At 32.0% G+C, this 19,065-nt stretch overlaps 2 protein-coding genes across 5 annotated transcripts; both read right to left on the bottom strand.

Annotated features, from left to right (window-relative positions):
- Window positions 1–62: 62 nt before the first annotated feature.
- Window positions 63–5,902, bottom strand: LOC100812020 (secretory carrier-associated membrane protein 1). Its single transcript, XM_003541872.5, has 12 exons — window positions 5,326–5,902; window positions 3,349–3,480; window positions 3,191–3,253; window positions 2,721–2,754; window positions 2,516–2,638; window positions 2,069–2,131; window positions 1,899–1,992; window positions 1,328–1,373; window positions 1,179–1,246; window positions 682–730; window positions 489–554; window positions 63–405 (listed from the first exon to the last, which is right to left on the bottom strand). The coding sequence occupies exons 1-12, from the start codon at window positions 5,377–5,379 to the stop codon at window positions 319–321; spliced, it is 879 nt and encodes a 292-aa protein (XP_003541920.1). The 5' UTR covers window positions 5,380–5,902; the 3' UTR covers window positions 63–318.
- Window positions 5,903–7,758: 1,856 nt separating this feature from the next.
- Window positions 7,759–14,511, bottom strand: LOC100811490 (protein STRUBBELIG-RECEPTOR FAMILY 3). Of its 4 annotated transcripts, none has more exons than XM_041008437.1 (17): window positions 13,785–14,511; window positions 13,330–13,443; window positions 13,169–13,240; window positions 13,028–13,062; window positions 12,845–12,917; window positions 12,696–12,767; window positions 12,518–12,589; window positions 12,334–12,405; window positions 12,202–12,267; window positions 11,671–11,736; window positions 10,958–11,358; window positions 10,430–10,839; window positions 9,825–10,096; window positions 9,363–9,501; window positions 8,800–8,936; window positions 8,345–8,501; window positions 7,759–8,242 (listed from the first exon to the last, which is right to left on the bottom strand). In XM_041008437.1, the coding sequence occupies exons 5-17, from the start codon at window positions 12,847–12,849 to the stop codon at window positions 8,147–8,149; spliced, it is 1,965 nt and encodes a 654-aa protein (XP_040864371.1). In that variant the 5' UTR covers window positions 12,850–12,917; window positions 13,028–13,062; window positions 13,169–13,240; window positions 13,330–13,443; window positions 13,785–14,511; the 3' UTR covers window positions 7,759–8,146. The 4 variants fall into 4 exon arrangements, with proteins under 4 accessions (XP_040864371.1, XP_006594861.1, XP_006594862.1 ...); XM_006594798.4 differs by lacking the exon at window positions 13,028–13,062 and having other exon boundaries at window positions 12,852–12,917; window positions 13,330–13,459; window positions 13,785–13,993; window positions 14,122–14,510; XM_006594799.4 differs by lacking the exon at window positions 13,028–13,062 and having other exon boundaries at window positions 12,852–12,917; window positions 13,330–13,459; window positions 13,785–13,980; window positions 14,122–14,510.
- Between the last annotated feature and the right edge of the window lie 4,554 nt (window positions 14,512–19,065).

The following is a 19,065-nucleotide window of genomic DNA, read 5'->3' as shown; positions in this document are numbered from 1 at the left end:
AAGTATAACACCTGTGTTGTTAGAACAATAGAAAGCTAATTTATTTTTATCAACCATACTTGTTAATATCAAATATCGAAAGTATTCTATGAAACAAGTCATACATACATCAAGGGAGTATTTCAATTCTCAAATAATGCAGCCCTATGTATGCATGCAGATAAAACAAAAATGTATGCTGTACACAACTAGAGTTTGTCTTAACCATCTAATTTGACTGAATTCCAAGGCCAAACCTATAGAGTAAAACATCTATATTTATGGTGTAGCAATTGGTAAGACATTTGGAAGTGCCAATTTACACATTTCATCGCCTTGTCATAGAGCTGCCCTCATGGCCCCTTGCGCAGCTGCACGCCTCATCTCTGCAGCCTTTCCACTGCCCCGAAAGTACATGTATACTTGCTGCAAAGATAAATTAAATGTTAAAAAAGAAAAACACTAGAGTCAAGAGAATGCATTAGGGTAGAATTAGGACTATCAAAAACCTGAATAACCCAAATGCTCAGCAGTGATTCAATGCAGAAAAATCCAAACCCAATAAAGTAGAGTATCTGTCATTTTTCAGCACAAGTATCATTTAAACATGTCATCGTGACATGAATATATATTACCCTTCCCTTTGGGAGGAGAATAATAAATTAGAAGCCAAAAAATAATAGTAACACAAATGGTACTTACCCCAACCAATGCATTGTAGTCCAATACCTCAAACGCAGGCAGAATACCTCTGGCCACAACATAACATCACACAAATACAAACATTAATTAAAGTAAAACTGCAACAACAATGCAAAAAGAACAGTATGGCAATAACATAACTGATAATTTATAAAGGAGATATGGTAATAAATATGCCTTCAATCCAGCACAACAACAATTTAAAAGAAAAATATGATGAGATAATCCTCAAGTGAAGTGCAAAAGAGACAAAATCATGCCTAATAAAGTGCCTCCAAAAGATGTCCCCTCGATTAAATAGTTTAGGGACAGATCAATTAGCTCGATGATAAATCAAAGCTAGAGGTAAAGAAAGCAAAGGCAATTGGTGTTAAAATGGGAACAGCCTATTAATGTTTTCTTCGGCTCTAAAATATCAAATCAGCAAAAGAGTGATTAAAGAAGAACGCCAGGTAGCAGATTAAATAAAAGGAATGCAGTTTTAAAAAGGGACTCACGTGAGAGATTTCCCTTTGAAGATAATTGGAGGAGCAACTGCAGCATAAACGCAAAAGAGAATGTGCACCTGCTTGGAAAGAATGGGAAAAAGGATAAGAGAACTTAGTGTAGAATGAATGAGCACAAGTAGAAAGTATGTAAAACTTACCCCGTAAGACAAGAAAAACAAACTAAACCTTAGAGCACTATCCGTCCTGTAACATGAGATGGCACAAAAATATAAAACATAACATTTTAATTTGGAATGTTAAAATCGAGGGAAGAAAAAAGGAAGAATCCTGAATTGCTGATACTAAAACGGTTCCTGTTCACAATATAAACATTCCCAAAAAGGCATTTACATGTCAATTGTCAAAGGCTATACATCAACATACTCCATCTGTCCCCACAGCTCTCTCCTTTCTCACTCTTTCTACTTCTGGCACCTCCTTTCGTTAGAGAAAACTAGATTAAGGTATTTTATAATGTAAACTTTGCACCCACAAGCCTTTCAGTTTCAAAATGACAACGTTGTCATTTATTGACTTACATTCTGCTCACAAAGTCCCCAGATGTACATACTGCTGCTACAGAAAATGTTTAATGCTTCACAATGGCAATAAAGCCAATGTGGATGACATTAACAATTTTTTATAGTTTAGGAAAAGGCTGAAATCATCTTGAATATCAATTATCCATGCCATACCATAAGAATTGAATTCAATCAAATTGAAAACTACCTTGTCGCACGATAAAGAGGACGATACCACATCACATAGGATGCTGGAACACCGGAAATAAAGTATATGATAGATAGAAACCAGATTGAAAGACCTACAAGGTAAGACAAATTTATGTAAACAACAGCCCTACTGTGTTTGTTGGTTCAATATCTAGTAGTAAAACAAACCTTCTCCTTTGATCCAAGCTACAGTAACTGCTATAATATTCCATAAAAGGCATATAACCAAACCTGCAAATTGTTGCAAAGCTCAAAATTAAAATATGGACAGTAATTGAAGAAATATGTTGATAAAAGGATGTTTATAGGAGAAGCTTCAACAGAAACAGGGAGGTGATATTTCAGAGTTCTAATAGGCTCTATGCATGGAATTTTATTAGTGATTCTTTATCATATGAATTTGAATTTCATATTTCGACTAAAAAGAATATGAAACTGCCCTTTTGTCCAACATTTGAATTAATACTGAAATCTTTGATGCAAGTTGCTAAAAACTAGAAAATACTAATCAAATGAAGCAAAACAGATGTAATTTTCTATTAACTAAGTCTCAGAAAACAAGTAGTTATGACTAAAACATAATCTATAACAAAAAAAATCTAGACTTCAACATACCTAACCATGTTGTAAATGCAACATACTGGATTGATTGAAGATGTATAGGTATTTCATTTGCAATGTCGTGATGAATGATGGGGCAAAAAGGTGGCCAATTTTTATCCTCTATAACAATTCCAGCTGCAAAAGAAAAAAGTGTAAACCACCAAACTAAAGGCATTATTCCTGTTGGGTTATGTAAGTATAGATGAACTCAAAATACCTCGTGCTATAGCATCTTCCTTTCGTTTTAGCTCCTACAAAACATCATGAGATCGTGAACTACTGGACCAACACAAAATATCTTATATATGCAATAGCCAAGTTAACTCATAGCATGGTCAAAGTCACTGATATGATGACATTAAAAGTATGATATGATGGCTTATTAAGGTAATAAACAACCATATCAAAGAAATAACAGAAGCTACTCTTACTACCAATTGGGACCTTGTTGTTTTTCAACTTAAAACAGATAGAATCATTACTAATTACTGGCACCTATGTAAAATAACAGCCTAAAACATTGAATCTAACAAACCAAGTTTCTAACTTAATAAAATGTTCAAAGCAATCAAATGAGGGTATGTTTGGATTTTGAATGGGAGTGTTTCAAAAGTATGTTTGAGAGTAAAATCAGTTTGGAATGATGTTTGGTTATCCAAAAGTATGTTTGAGATCATGAAAAATAACCTGTTCCCTTCTTTTCAATTCAGCCTCTCTAGCTTGGAGCTCCTTCTCCTTGGCTTCGAGGTCCTAAAGATAAAATCTACATAATTAAATATTTGGTCGACAACATTAATATAGCATAGTTTTGAAATTTATTTCAACAGTTTCATAATGTGGTCTACCTTTGAGGATCCAAGAGGAATGTCAACAGTTGCTGCACGATCATAAGGCTCAGGAGACAGGGGTGAAAGCCTTGAGGCTGCACCACCACCACGATTTGATTGCCCCGATGCATTTCCTTTCGCAGTTCCATCCTAAAATTATTATTGAAAACACATAAATTTTTAGATGTTAAAGTAATTATCATTGTAGAATATATATATAAAAAACATCTTTATAATATCACAGAACATTTTAAATTTTCCTGTACGACTAGTCGATTAGTTTCTCTATTTCCTCAAGATTAGCTATCATATTTCTTGTCATGATTTACTTTCCTAATTAACTAGGACTATAATTAATATAAATAAAGGTTAGCTATAGTATTATAAGTTACTGCAGTATTATAGGTTTTATGAATATGTCAATATATTGCAATAAGTTATCTAAAAAGTTAGTTATCTAAAAAGTTAGTTACTTAACTTATTAAATCATAAATATTTGATAAGATTGATAGTTAAAATAGTTAGAAAATATATTAAATGATAGAAAATAATAAATTTATGATTTATTTTAAAAAAAGATAAATAAATAAATATATTGAGGATAAAATAAAAAAAATATAAAAAATTAAAAACTATCCTCTTAAAAAATATTATTTCAAATAACGTTTTAAAAATATTAAAAATTATTAAAAAAATTTATTTATCAAACAATGAATAAGTTTTTCAGCCACTGAAAATATTAAAAAATAACTGAAATATATTCTTAATTAATATCATCTCAATATTATCTTTTCTTTTCTTAATGTCTTTTTTTATGGGACTTTTCTTAAATGTTTAAAACTATATAATTTCAAAAATAATAATATAATAAGCAAGACAAAAAGAATTCAAAACACTTTATGATTTAAAAGGGGAGTCAATGATTAAAATATATATTTTTTTAAAATACTATTAACATATTCTTTTAAAACTTTCTTAAAATCGTGAGCTTCTTTCTTCTTCCTTTTTTGGTGAATGGTGAGCTTCTTTCTGGTAATATGTATTTTCATGTTCAATGACCTTCTTTCGGCCAAGTGCTTAAAATAATTTAATGGCATTAATTTGAATGAAATTCTCCCCCATAAAAATGTATTCATATATAAATTTTGAGCTTTGCAATTCAATTTTTCTATTTATACTGAAAACTTGAAAATAACTTTTAAAATATACAAGATATTTTATCGATATCTTTTTACATTTTTAGTTTCTCTCAAAATAATATTTGTCACTTGACTTTAATTTAAAATTACTGATAATATAAAATATTTTTACCCATTTAATAGAAACTCACTCTTTGAAGTTTGACGACAATCATATTAACGAGTAAAAGTATAAAATGATATAGTAAAATATAATGATCAAATTCTATTATATATAAAAATTGTTAATAAGAATATATCTATCGTTAAAATTTATGTAATCAACAATTTTCTTCAGAAATGTATGTTGCCTTTAAAAAATAAATAATATGAGACGAGTAAACATATAGAGAACTAAAGATCAATCAAATAGTCATTACGTCGGTTAATGTTGGGGTTCACAATCACAAAATGGCGCGATATTTGTGGCGGCCACCGCAACTGATAGATGTTGCCATGGCATCACAACCACAATCTAAAACCTGCTTTTGCTAAAAAGTAGAAACAGAGAGAACGAACGAATCAAAAAATTAAATCATTTTCAAATTTCTAGTTCTAAGATCTGATACACGAACAGAGTCTGCAATATTCAATATATATTCGTATTATATATCATTAATAATCTTGCAGCTACATATTACGAATTTCATTTAATTCACTAATGACACCACACCACACCACAAACACGGATCAGATCATTCAAACAAATATGCAGCTGCGACATGAAACACGTACGTAATTGGAGAAAAATGTGAATGAAAATAAAGTTAGGGTAGGAATGAAATGGAAGAGAGAGTTAGGGAAGAAAGAAACTTACGGCGAAGGGATTAACCTCGTCTTGGGCGAAGGGGTTGGTGTCGTAGGTACTCATGCCAAACACGGAGATATAGACACAGTGAGAGAGAAAGAGATCTATATAAAAATGAAGAAAAAAAATATGGATGCGAGATTTGGTGAGGGAATGAAGATATTTGTTGGTGGCGAGGGGAATAGAAATGAACGGCTTCTCTTTGCGATTGTGATATTGTTTGTCGGTCAACAAGGGGGGGGAAGAAAAGTGAAGAGGAACGGAGAGAAACAAGTTCGCGCGTTACCATACGAGGGACGAAAGATATTCATGCATCGTTTCCTCATCTATCTTACAACCAGCGTCCGTTCATGCACTTTATCTTCTTTTTTTTTTTTTCCTTTTTTATTGTTTGTCTAAATATTATAAAAGCAATATTTGTTTCCCGATAATTAAATTTTGGAGCGTTAATATATAACATCAATAAGATGCCCTTGCATGCAAAATTAGAATCGTATATTTTATAAATATTTGTTTTCCTTTTCTCAAAAAATATTTCTTTAATTTCCTATCAATTTGGAAATGAGACCTAGTAAATGAAAAACAAGAATCGCAGTAAAACTCACATAAATTCCATCCATATAGTGTGTCAAAAAGAGTATTGCATATTGCTAGCATTTCTCATATATAATATAATAAATTAATAATGTAATATAAGTGATTGTGTTACAAGATGATTTATTGTATTGTTAGCTCTTCCACGATCAATGAAAAAAGCATAGTTTATTTTGTATTGTGTATTGATAGAGGATTGAGGTTATATTGGAGTAAATCACCACGTGCATCGCTATGATCCATGAACATCTATGCTGCAACAAACCACCATTTCCTCCACACAAAATTCTATATATTTACGGATTGAGTGATCCGTAACAGACACAACTTTGTTCTTTAGCAGTGCCACTACCCTTGGAAAATATCATCGACAATCCTTATATCACTGTTTGCGTTGCCGACACCACTATGCCCCATACTCGCGTGATCTCAAACTCAAAGGAACCCAACATGGAATGAGCACTTCAAGATCCCCCTCACGAACTTGGCATCACAGGCCAAGTTCTACGTCAAAGACAATGACATGTTCGAAGTCAACCTGATCAGTCACACTGTCCCCGTCGAGAGGATCCACACAAGTGCTACCCGCAATGAAGAGGGAGATGGAGAGAAGAAGAGTGAGTGAGATGAGAAGGGGAAGATGGAGACTTTACAAATTTTGGATGTGCAATAAGCATAAAATGAGGTGTGTTAAGTAATTGCATTGGTTGGATTAGTTGGTTTGCTTGTTGGACCTTGGGTTAGCTTATTGGGCCATGGGCTTAGTTAGTTTAGTAGAGGTGTAAATAGGAGTTTTTAACTCATTGTAAAAAAAAATTATGAATTTGAAATTGAATACTGAATAGCATTTTGCTTGTGAAGAGTATCTCCCTTAGTTCTTGACATGAACCACTAGATTTTTATCAAATCAATCTTTTTTGTGCCGAATTCTTCTTTACATATCAATCATGCTATGATTGTAGTGTCTCTTCTACTTCTTGTTTTTTCATTTCTGACCTTTCTTCACATTTTGAATCAATTTCCTAGAGTTTATGATGATGAATTTGTGATCCAATTTGGGGGATTTTATCATATGCTCTCGATCTCTATTTTTTTTAGTAAATAGAAGAAAGGACTTGGGAGATAAGAGTCTTTTCTCGTTGCAAGGATGACACAAACCAGTTTGACAATGAAGATTTAAATTTGGTTTAACATGATATTCCCAAATTGAAATTAAATCATGCAATTTTCATATCATGTTGAAAGATTTGTCTATTTTAGTATTTTACAATGAATACATTTGGTATAAGTATAATAAAACTATTATACGTAGAGTTCTTAAAATAATTTTAGAGAGAATACCAACAACTCTTGGATTGTTATTTCTGTCCATAACATTTTTCAACTATAACACAAGTGATACTGTTAATATTATTATAATTGAAATCAATGTTAAATTTTTTTCTCCTTAATTATTCAATTGAAATATATAGACCAGCCTGGCTAAATTTTTTTCAAGCAGAACAATTTTAATAACTAATCATTTCTCTACGGAAAACCAAATCAATCACTTTATAGACCAGTCTATTTCTTTTTCTTCATACACGGGCCCCAAATTCCTTGTCATGCTGATTGATGTAAACACTCAATACATTCTAATTTCTGACTGGTATTTTTGAAACGCATAGCAAAAGTTGCATTGATTTAAATTATAGAATTGAGTTCCCATCAACCCCCGTATCTTAGACAACTAAAGGACAATAAGCGTTTTTCTAGTTTACGAAGAACAATATTAAATTACAATGCTTGAATGTATTCAAGGATTATCAAAATTTCATCATCAAGTATTGATATAAAAAATCACTAGGATGCACAATGAAATTATATTTCTAAATCAACAATAAGGAAGTAATCATCAAACAAATGGGTTCAAATCATTTCCAGGGCACTGCAACATGGCATGGTTCAATGAACCATTAAATGATCATATATGTATAATAACAAAATAAAATATAAACTACACGAGTGCGAGGAGTGTCGGTAGCTATAATTTCTCTGAAGATGATTGGTCAAAACCCCTGGCATGTGAATGTTGGATGGGTCAGTACTTCGGAATATGGGGGCATCTAATTGGGCCCCTCCTTGGGTGAAATGCAATCAAGCATATCTCAACTAGTAGAGATTCAGCAATCAGTGCATGTAATTCTTATTCTTTGCACATTTATGCATGTTCAAATATCATTACCATTTCCATTGTTTATTCATTTGATTCACTTTGCTGAGATTCCTTCCTTATCATATTTATTAAGTACAAGACCACTTCTGACATTGCTGGCCTAAATTCTGGCTCTGACTGCATAAGAGATACACATAAGGCCAAGAAATCAATTCCATGTCAAAGAGATTAGCAAGCTTAGCAACACTTTTAAGCTCAGAGTGAAAGAAGCTAGCTTACCTGAACACATCTAGAAATAATGTCTGCAAAATTTGACAATGATTTGGCAGGGTAATTTCCTTTTAGAGAAGGATCAACCATCTTTGATAATGCATCAATGTCATGAAGCTGAGGAATAGCCCACCTCACCAGAAACTGCTCCCCTCGAGGGCGTGTCCTGTCCAAGATGTTCAGAATACATGAATTAACAACTACCATAAATAAATTAAAAGTAAATTACACTAACCACTTATGAGATTTTGTAAAATTACACAAATTTATTCTGTTTTTTTTTAACATTTACAATGTAATATTAAGGAAGTCTCAATGTATATTTTTAAATAACTAAAGGGGTTAGTGTAAGAATAGATAAAGACAGGAGTGCTTGTGTAATTTCATTAAACTTCAGGGATAGTTATTGTAATTTACTTATAAATTAAAATAGATGCTGAAGTACTTCAATTATTGGATCTCACCTGTCGTAGGACTGACGGCCTGTCAAAAGTTCTAACATAACTACTCCAAAGCTGTAAATATCACTCTGATATGTGTAAATTCCTGACTCAAACTCAGGAGCCCCATAGCCATATGCTGTTAGCAGTTGTCCTGAGAGCTGAAAATGGGTGGAATGTTTATATAATGCAAATTGGACTGACAATTATTTCAATGAAATGCTATTTCACCATTGGTATAATGTAGTTGCACCATACTTCAGAGGGACAACCAAATAAAAGTTAAAAAAAAATTGCATTTCAATGAAATGCTATTTCACCATTGGTATAATGTAGTTTATTGAGGATGATTTTGAAGTTTTCTTTTTGAGTAAAAATAATTATCAATCTTTTGGCAACAAATTATCAATATTATGCCTATAACGATGAGGGGGGAAAAACTTAAACATTATACAAAGTTACCATAATCAAAATGGCTACTATGGAGGTTAGTCCACACAAAATATGTATTTTTCTAGCAGAACTTTTCTTACCAATCCCCTCATAATGCAGAAACATATTTTTTACTGTACCTAATAATCTCTTACCTGACTTACAGAACCTTTAGTTATTAGTGGAGCCAAACCACAATCAGATACGCGCACAGAAACATCATCATCGAGGAGAATGTTAGCAGACTTGAAATTTCTGTGCACAACAGATGGCTGAAACTGCTCATGCAAGTACCTTGTCAGAGGACAACATTACAGCGTTAGATTCAGAAAGTTCCACATCAACACACATTATGGAGAACTATTACTATGTTTTAGCATCTTAAACTTCAAAAAGTTGTAGCATATATATATATACACACACTATACTGACCCCAAATATCTAGCAATAAAGTTCCAGCATTAAATCAATCCTCTGACTCGGAGGAATACTTGAAAATTCAGGAAGGACAAATTAAATTCAAAAATGAAAACATTGAACCCACAATATGCAACAAATCGACATCTAGGGGCAAATATTTTTCCTCAATGTCAATACGCAATAGTTAATTGACTTACTCTAAGGCTCTAGCTGCCCCGAGTGCTATCCGAATGCGAGCATTCCATGACAATCTTGTTTTGAATTCATCATCTGAATGGAGTGCATCCTGCAACGACCCATTACTGCAATACTCATAAATAAGAAGCCTTTGGCCATGCTCTGCACAGTACCCAATAAGCTCAACAATATTTGGATGCCGGATTCTGTCAATACTGTTTATCAATTCGAGAAACTCATCATCTGTTTGTTGATCAGAAACTCTCTTGTCTAGTTTCTTCACAGCAAGTATCTAACAATTCATAGAGAAAGAGTGAGTGTCAAGATTTGAGTCCAATCACGGTATATATGCAATTTACAAGACTGTTTGAACAATGGAAACAGAAATAGAGCAACTTGAGTCAAAATGCAGTTGAAACATATCAGTAGTTAAACATGTGATAAATAAATATTATCTATCCAGATAAGAGAACATTTAAGAAACTACACAAAAAGAAATTATTAATGTAATCATTATTAGCTACCTAAAGGTGATTAAGTTCAGGAAAATAAATCATAAGCCATGGAAATGAAGTAGACTGGGCAGTTAATAAGCACCAATGCAATTAATGAGCAAAAATCCTACCTTTCCATCTGGAAGCTCTGCCCTATACACACTCCCCAGCATGCCTAAACCTATAAGATTGTCTTGAGAAAAGCTATTTGTATACTGTTGAAGGGATGCGATGGTGAAAGTTTTTGCAAAAGTGGGAGGAACTGGACTTTTTTTGGGAGGATTGATGTTAGCCTCTTTGTGGAATAAGGTTGGTTCAACAATCACCCTCTCAACAGGAAGTGGTGGAGGAGGTGGCGGTGGAGAAGGCATTGAAAATACATCTAATGAACTCATATCTATCTCATGCTCTAACAGCTTTGGGATTGTTTCCATTCTTTGTTCATCCTTTTCTTGCTCGCCTTGTGGATTTGGAATAGCCCTCACTCTCCTTGCCTCTTCTTGATGATCCCCTTTCGGCCTCACAATAGCACCTTTTGGTACTATTTAGAGAAACAAGAAATGTTTAGAAACTGGAATGGTTATATTAGTGAAATCCTTACAAGGAAAAATTAAATGTTAAACAAAATTAAGAGAGACCAAAAAGTTGTATTTATTTGCCTTTCTCAGTTTGGTTAGGTGGTTGGACAAAAGCTCCATATTCCCTAGGATTCTGTCTTTCAACTCCATATGCGCCAACTTGATGTTGCTTGGAACTTCTGTTAACCCATTCTCTTTTGCTACATCTTGGAACGAAGAGAAGAAGTCCCAGTACTAGAATTATAAACACCAATATACCAGAAACAGATATCCAAACCACCTTTTTGGTGTTTTTTTTCGATTTCTCAGAATTTGATTCCTTTGCTGCAGTTGGTCCCTCGGTCGGTTTAGTAGGTATACGTCCAGACGATGGCGTCACAGAAGCCACAGTTCCTGATGGTGTTGCTGGCACTGGAGAACGAGGTGGATGTGCTGGGGCTATAGTAGAATTGCCATTGAGATTAAACGGGTTTCCATCTTTTCTGTATAACAAAAATCACCATGAGTTATTGAAGTCTGAAGAACCAAAATTACAAAAATATAATACAAAAATTTCTGTTGTGGCAGAAAATAGAAATCCGCCAAGGAACAGGGAATAAAGGAAACTTTGATTGAGAAATAATCATTTCATTTTTCTCAATAGACACAAGATAGCTGGAACAACAACAATAATAACACCTTAATGTCCTGCTTATGGATATAATGTCTGACATTTTTGCATCTTCTCGTTTTGTAACTCAGGAATTATCTCATTTAAGCATAAAGAAGCAATTCTCTATGTTTAGTGATTTCACCTGAAGCTAGGGATGCTTAACAACTTTGGAGGTATTGGTCCAGCAAACTGGTTGTTCTCAACATTCCTGTTCAAATACGGCAGAATAAGTACAAATTTAAAAAGAGAATGAATGTGGTTGAAAAATTAAAGACATCAAATTCTATACGAATTCCAATTTTCCAAAAGATCTACAACCTATATCAACAGTAATTTTTTAAATTGATAGGTAAAAAAAAATAAAATCAACCCCTACATTTTTGCCGATTTAAATTAATAGTTTCATTCATTTGGATTTTGGTCCTTGCCATTTGACAATAAGGTACTTGTAATATTTTTCAGTTGTTTGCATTTTCATCATTATAATTTTTACTTAAGGTATTACTCCTTATTTTATGAAGAAATGATAATGATCTTTAGAGTTTCCCATTATTAAAGCATTGGTCTCTCAGGGACCAAAATCTAAATTGGATGAAACTATGGGAACTACTTGTTTATTTTAACCAAACTAATATCATGCAAAATTTATATAAAACATGGTTAAGAGAAGTACAAATCTTGCAGTGGAAGGCCTTGTAAAACATCCAGGGTCCCAGACAGGTTATTGTTCTGTAAATGTCTGCCAATGAGGAAAAAAGTTAGATTGATTGACAGAGGACAGAGAAAAGAATTAAAAAATACTTACACACTGGTAAGAGCTGACAAATTCTCCATGGATGGAGGCAATTCCCCACTCAAATTGTTATTAGATAAATCTCTGCACAACAGTTTGTGGTTCACCAAATAAGTTTATGTGTAATGAAGCTAAAATAATCTTCATTCAATTTTGTATATACGTAGTTGAAGAATAATTTGAAACGAGTCCCTACAGATTGATCAATTGTGTAAGAGACTGAAATGCATCTGGTATTTCTCCTGTTAAAAGATTGCCGTTAAGAGACCTACAAGGGGGTAATTCAATCTCATTTAGACAAACTTGCTTAACAGTTAACATCATCTATCTATCATTAGAATTTGATATAGAGACTGAAAAAGCAATAAACTCACATGTCAGTCAGTTCAGTCAATGTGGATAAAGAGGCTGGAATACTTCCAGTGAACTGATTATCTGAAAGAAAGCTGCGAAAGTACAAAACATTATGTTATTTTGCACAATGTGTTGGAAGAAATATTAGTAGTATCACAAAGGTAGGTACCACATACAAGTGCTGTAAAGTGACTGGCAAACTGGATGGAATATTTCCCCCAATGTGATTGTTGTTTAGAACTCTGCCCCAGAAACATGAAACAAATGGTAAAGGTAATGCAGGAGCAACATTAACAAATAAAGATCACTGAAATTCATGAACTAAGGAAATGCAATATACATGCAGACATACATTAACAAATGGACTTGTTCATGCCATGCAGATGCCTGGGGACATACAGAAAGATGCATGAAAAGCAAGCCAGCAAGAGTGGAGCACAGAGAGGGAGACAGAGAGAGAGAGAGAGAGAGAGAGAAAGAGAAAGCTATTTACATTGCTCTGATAGAAACAAAACTTCCCAAGCTATCACCCAGTTCTCCTCCCAAGTTTGCACCATTCAGAATTCTGTCATGAATAACAAAGAGCTAAATGGTTATTTATTTTTTGCGAGATTTCAATCGGTGCGAAGAAGCAAGAGAAAAGTGGTTACATACATTTCTTGTATGACTGAACCATTACATTGAACACCTTGCCACCCTTCTCCGCACGGGTCTCCCGCACTAGAAACCCATCCAGGAAGAACAGGGTTTCCCAATGCAGTATACAATCTATTAATTGCAGCAACTGCTCCAATTATGAAATTTTAACACTCTTATGAAAGACCCCAGATAGATGAAAACAATCAAGAGATAATGTGTTAAGAGTAACAAAACAAACACATCACACATTCCACACCATGCCACAAATTCAGTAGCCCATAGCACATTAGCCTAGCTAGAGAGGTAAGGGCGTGAAGCAGAACCACAAGGTTATCTAATTTTGATTTAAAAATGAGAAATAGTTGAGCATGTCACATAACAAGAGGCACAGGAGCACAATTATCAACATAAAGCATCACTGTAGAGGAAAATAGGTAAGGCTAAAAAGGGACAGAATCATTAGTCATTACCATCAATGGGATCAGTGTCTGCAAGTGAAAACTGGACTGTGCAGATTAACATAATTATAAATCCCAATAGAACTTCTCCATAGATCTTCACTCTTTTGTTCTGTGAACCAGATCTCTCCTCACCCATTTGTCCAAGCTCAAAGTTAATCTTCCGCTCACTCCTTTCCCTTGAAACCAATCACCAAACCATTCTCTTCTGAAAATTCAATCTCAAAAAAAAAAAAAAAAAACAGACCCATTATTCCCCAAGCACAAAAAATGCATAAAAAGATAAAATTTGAGTTGAGTATTATACATGAACACGAGGGATGAAATCTGAGAAACAGAATGAACTTACCTAAGAGAGAAACTGAACAAGCTTGGGAAGTAATGCTGAAAACAATATAAAAAATAAATAAAGGTTTGTGTTGTAGAGTGTGTAAATAAACTTAACGGCCAAGATTCTGAGCTTATTCAGAAGTTTGAGTGGTGAACGTAAGCACACACTGCAATGCTAAGTTTTGGCATATAATATAATAATAACGAAAGTGATTAAAAATTCTGGTAAAAATCCTAAGCTTTAGAAAAGGCTGAGAACAAGAGAAAAGCCAAAGGGATGAGGAAAAGCTGATCTGAAGGAAATTCTGTTCTGAAACCCACACTCAGTCTCTCTCTCTAAAAAATAAACACTCTCTTTCTCTCTCTAGAAAATAGAGAGAAGTGAAATGAGTGTGTTGTTTAAGGAGTGTCTTATTGGAATGGTGAAATTACCGTTGCCACGCTCCCTGGTGGACGCGGTTACTACTCTACCATGACATGCTGCCCATGTTTGATGTTGTTTAATAATGGAGTGCTTATTATGTTATATGTACCTGTGCATTCTTGTCTTTGTCCCCGTGTTACAACAGGTCAATTATTTGTCAAATTAGCATGTGTTCTTGCATAAATAGCAAGTACGATCCTTCGCGTGTGTGTTGTCTGGTGAAAAAGATACTGGATTAGTGACAAAGACTCGCGATGGAATTGTTAGTGTCTGTGTCATGTGTGATTACATGGTATATACTACTTGTCATTAAATTGAACAAACGAAGTATCCTTTTCAGCATTTATTAGTTGTTATGTTAAGATTGTGTCAAATTTATAGTTTCCGCCCAAGTGATAATGTTTTTTAACAAAGTAATATAGGATTTAAATTCTGATTGATGTCAGTGGTATGATAAAAACATCCAATGTTTTTAATAAAATTCATCTTAAATTTTTTTTACAATAATATTTTATATTTTTACACACGGGTGTTAAAATTTTAATTTTTAATAGCTGTCAAGATCATATTGGAGGGGGAAAAATTAAAGTTTAATTGTATTTTTTATTGGAAAGTTTAATTATATTTTCAATTTATAATTGTTTTAACTTTTTTTTACTCTTTTTATCTAAAAATTATATGTTTGAAGTCTGTCAAAAAGAATTCTATACTAATAAATTTTGTTTTAATCCTCTAAGTTTTCACGATATAAAATCGTCACATAATAAAGAGATAAGGGTTAAAATATAATAAATAAATAAATTATTCAAATAAGAATTAAAACACACAGGTTTTAAATTTAGAGAATAAAATAAAAAAAAAAACTTGATATAGGTACAAAGAAAAAGATAATTGAACATCCGAACCCAATTTTAAAATTGAAGGACTTAATAATCAGGCATGATTCTTTATTGTATAATAAAACCGTGTTAAAAAAATTTAACGTTATTGTTAAGGAAATGTTAATAAATATTTTTACTAAGTCGATAAAACGTCTCATTTTTTAACTAAGTGAATTATATTAAATATTTCTTAAATAATATTGTTACAATATTTCGATAACGAGACGCTTACTCTTGTTAATTAACGTTAATTACTTTTTCTATCATTATGCTGTGATGGGGCGCTCATGTTAACGTTAATAAGGTGATGGAGATTGGAGAGTGCCTTCACGTGCCATTGCTCCGCGTGACCTTGATTATATTGCCAAATTGCAGGGGAAGTTCTTAGTATTTTTTGGACTTACAAAATACTACAATTATTTACTGTATATGATTTTTAGTCGTATAAATTGTCTACAAAGGGTCTCTTGCTCAATTCGGCATCAACTATTATAATTTTTTTATATTTATCTTTAATTTTTTATTTTATGAATAGAAAAAACAGTCATATAAATTGTCTTAAAAAATAGTCATATGAATTTCTAAGGAAACTCCCAAAATAATTCTTAAACTAAATAAAATTAATTCAAAAAAATATTTTTTCTATTTTAAAAAAATACGTTATTAATTATATTATTTTTATTTATATTGACCGACAATTATGCAATTAATCATACTTGTTCACATCTTCTGATTAACTTTTTATATTTATAAATATATTAAATGTTTTAAAAATGTTTTTAAGCTATTACATGTATTTATTTTATTTAATATTTTATAATATATTAGAAATATTTATGAAATAAATAAGGAGAAAGTCGCATTATTCGTTATTCCTCCCAAATACTTTTACTCTTTCACACACTATTTTTAACATTTTTTCTCTTAATAGGAAAAATCCTAAGCTGCACTCCAAGGATTGAAGTAGTTGATGTGAGACTTGGAAGACGAAGTCCCAGGGTCAGAGGTCGCTCTGATACCATGTTAAATTTCATCTTAAAACCAATTCGCAAAGTTGTTCAACAGGTATATAAACTACATTTCAAGAATTGAGACAGCAGATGTGAAACTTGAGTATTTTTCAATATTAATAATCAATACTCATCTATTAAAAAGGTAAAAAAGAAAATTTAATATAAAAATGATAAGAGAGCTTAACAAAAATCATAACAAATGAATGCCTAGAAAACATTTGTCTTAAGAGGATATACGCGAGAAACTTAAGAATATAACGTTTTGAAAACAGTGATTTGTGTCGGAGCCGCCAGTTTCTCTATGGACTATGGTCTTCATGTGTTGGACTCAATGAACAATGATTGTTACCGGCTTCGTGTCAGTAAATTAATAATACCCACTGAATTTTATACAATATATCTGCATATTTTTGTGTAAGAACTAAGAAATGACAACATAAAGTAGGTGTATTAAATTATACTGTAATTTATAAGTATATTTTTTATTTTTCAATTTTATAAAAATAGTATGTTTATATATATATATGTTATACTATTACTTTAATCTAGTATATGTTCGCATGAAAAAATATTAACTTTATAAAGTATTTACTACTAATAATAATTCAGCAAAAAAAATAATATATGTAATTTTCATTAGATATATTCAAAATGAAAAAAAAATAAATTATATTTTATTATTATTAATTTTTTTTATTAAAAATGTTTTATATTAATAATGATGATAATAATAATAATAAATTAATCAATCAAAATATCCATTGCATTTTAAGCATTTTAATTTACTTATGAATAGAAAATTAAATTTATGAAATTATCCCATTATCTTGCCAGGTTATTTGTTCTTGCTCAGATGTTAACAGTCAATGGTAAATATCTTGAGAAAAATTTGGACTATCTGAAATAAAACAATAACTATTAGCATAGTTTCCACATCAATAAAAAATGAGAAGAATAAATTCCACGTTAATTTATTTTGGAGCTCTTTTCTACAATGATATTTTCTGAAAAATCTACATTTGGAAAAAGTTTTACACGTTCAGGAAGAAAATAAAAGAAAAACTATAGTCTTACAAGAAATGTATAATAATTTATATAAATAAAAGAAATAAAAATGAAGGAAATTATGAAATAAAATATATAATGTAATGAAGAAATATAAGCAAATATTATATAAATTATTATAATTTTATTGCATATATGATCCAAAGACCGTGAAGTAAAAGGAAAATTAGTTTGGTAGCTTTCAAGGGTAAGAGGAACGAAGCATCGAAACGGGGAAAAAATGTACGTCGAAAAGCTGGGTTGGTGTTTTTATCTACCTCAACCATAGCTGTCATTCACCATACCGAATCTCTGCAATGCACACGATTCTATTTTCAATTCCAAGGAAAGAAATCAGACAAATAAATCATTTTATTTTCTATATTTTGCGTAATTCATTGAAATCGACTGTTGGAACTATTTTTCTTTCTGTTATATATAGAAACTTATATTCAGATAAATTGTTAAACGCTGGTACATATTTGTTTTGCTAACTGCTGTAAAGAAAAAATTGTGTGGCTAACAAATACGCAGCATACAAAACAAATGAGTGTTTTTTATTTATTTATCAGGAAACAAAAAGTGTTCAAAAAAACGGAAAGATTGATTTGATTTGTAAATTACATTTTGTGTTTGGGGTATAAAAAATTTGGACAAATGATCGTATAAATGTTGTTAGACAAATTATACTCCTAGAGGTAAAACATGCATCTTCCATGTCTTTATCTTCCAAACCTATAGCTTTCAAAATTGTGGAAACATATACCTCCTTGAAAACACTTGTTCTTAAATGGAACTCAAACCCACTAGGATATATACAACATCTTCAAAACTAGATTTTGGAATGTAGTTCAAATAGAACCATAATTTTTGTGACAAGAGCTCACATAAAGAAAAATATTTCCAGATAGATTTCATTTGAAGCCATTGGCCAAAAACAAAACACAACAGTTTTATGAGTTCATTTTACTATATTAGAAGTCATTTACAATTAAGCAGTATCGGGACCCCAACTCCCCCTCAATTACTACCCATTCAACAATATCCAAATTCTTAGAATTTTCACATCGTCGAAATATGGAAAATAATCGAACAATTCATGGATGATATATTTCAAAGCGGGTTCTCATATACTTCTCAAGATTGTTCCTCCGATGATAAGATTTTTTTGGACCAATTTCACGAATTCTTCCTCCATAAATAAATGAAGGATTTCAAACCATTGCAAAATGAATAAAGTTGGAAGGACTGACACTTGCAATTGATCTCTACTTTTTTTTTCAATCATCTCTTTGCCATGGAAAAAGCACTTTACACAGTGACAGTTTGAAATTATTTTTCAATATCGTTGCAGGATTATCAAGAGTTGATCATGGTCAGGAGGCGAGAGCACTATCTTATACGTAGTATATACTGACATCAACCACTTGACTTTTTCTTTCTCCCATAAACCACTCTTGTCAAAAAAATGAAACTATTACTTATAATACTCAATTAAGAATTTTCGAAAAATATAAATTATTTGAAAAAAGACACTTGTGTGTGTAAACATAAAACGCAACACATTTGCATTCTTCATATGGGAAAAATGGATTGAAGGA

This window comes from Glycine max, chromosome 13 (assembly GCF_000004515.6).
Source record: "Glycine max cultivar Williams 82 chromosome 13, Glycine_max_v4.0, whole genome shotgun sequence".
Taxonomy (NCBI): domain Eukaryota; kingdom Viridiplantae; phylum Streptophyta; class Magnoliopsida; order Fabales; family Fabaceae; genus Glycine; species Glycine max.
This window is presented reverse-complemented; position numbering and strand designations above follow the sequence as displayed.

Bases quoted from the DNA above. Each gene is read 5' to 3' on its own strand.
- LOC100812020 (XM_003541872.5), bottom strand. From the start codon at position 5,379: ATGAGTACCTACGACACCAACCCCTTCGCCCAAGACGAGGTTAATCCC. The intron at 3,254-3,348 runs GTAGACCACATT...TTTTATCTTTAG, and splicing joins TTCCTCTTGGATCCTCAAAG to GACCTCGAAGCCAAGGAGAA. The intron at 1,993-2,068 runs GTTTGTTTTACT...CTTACCTTGTAG, and splicing joins AGCTTGGATCAAAGGAGAAG to GTCTTTCAATCTGGTTTCTA.
- LOC100811490 (XM_006594798.4), bottom strand. From the start codon at position 13,911: ATGGGTGAGGAGAGATCTGGTTCACAGAACAAAAGAGTGAAGATCTAT. The intron at 12,268-12,333 runs GTAAGTATTTTT...CCTCATTGGCAG, and splicing joins TTGTCAGCTCTTACCAGTGT to ACATTTACAGAACAATAACC. The intron at 10,840-10,957 runs GCAAATAAATAC...TTCTCTAAATAG, and splicing joins ACCTAACCAAACTGAGAAAG to TACCAAAAGGTGCTATTGTG.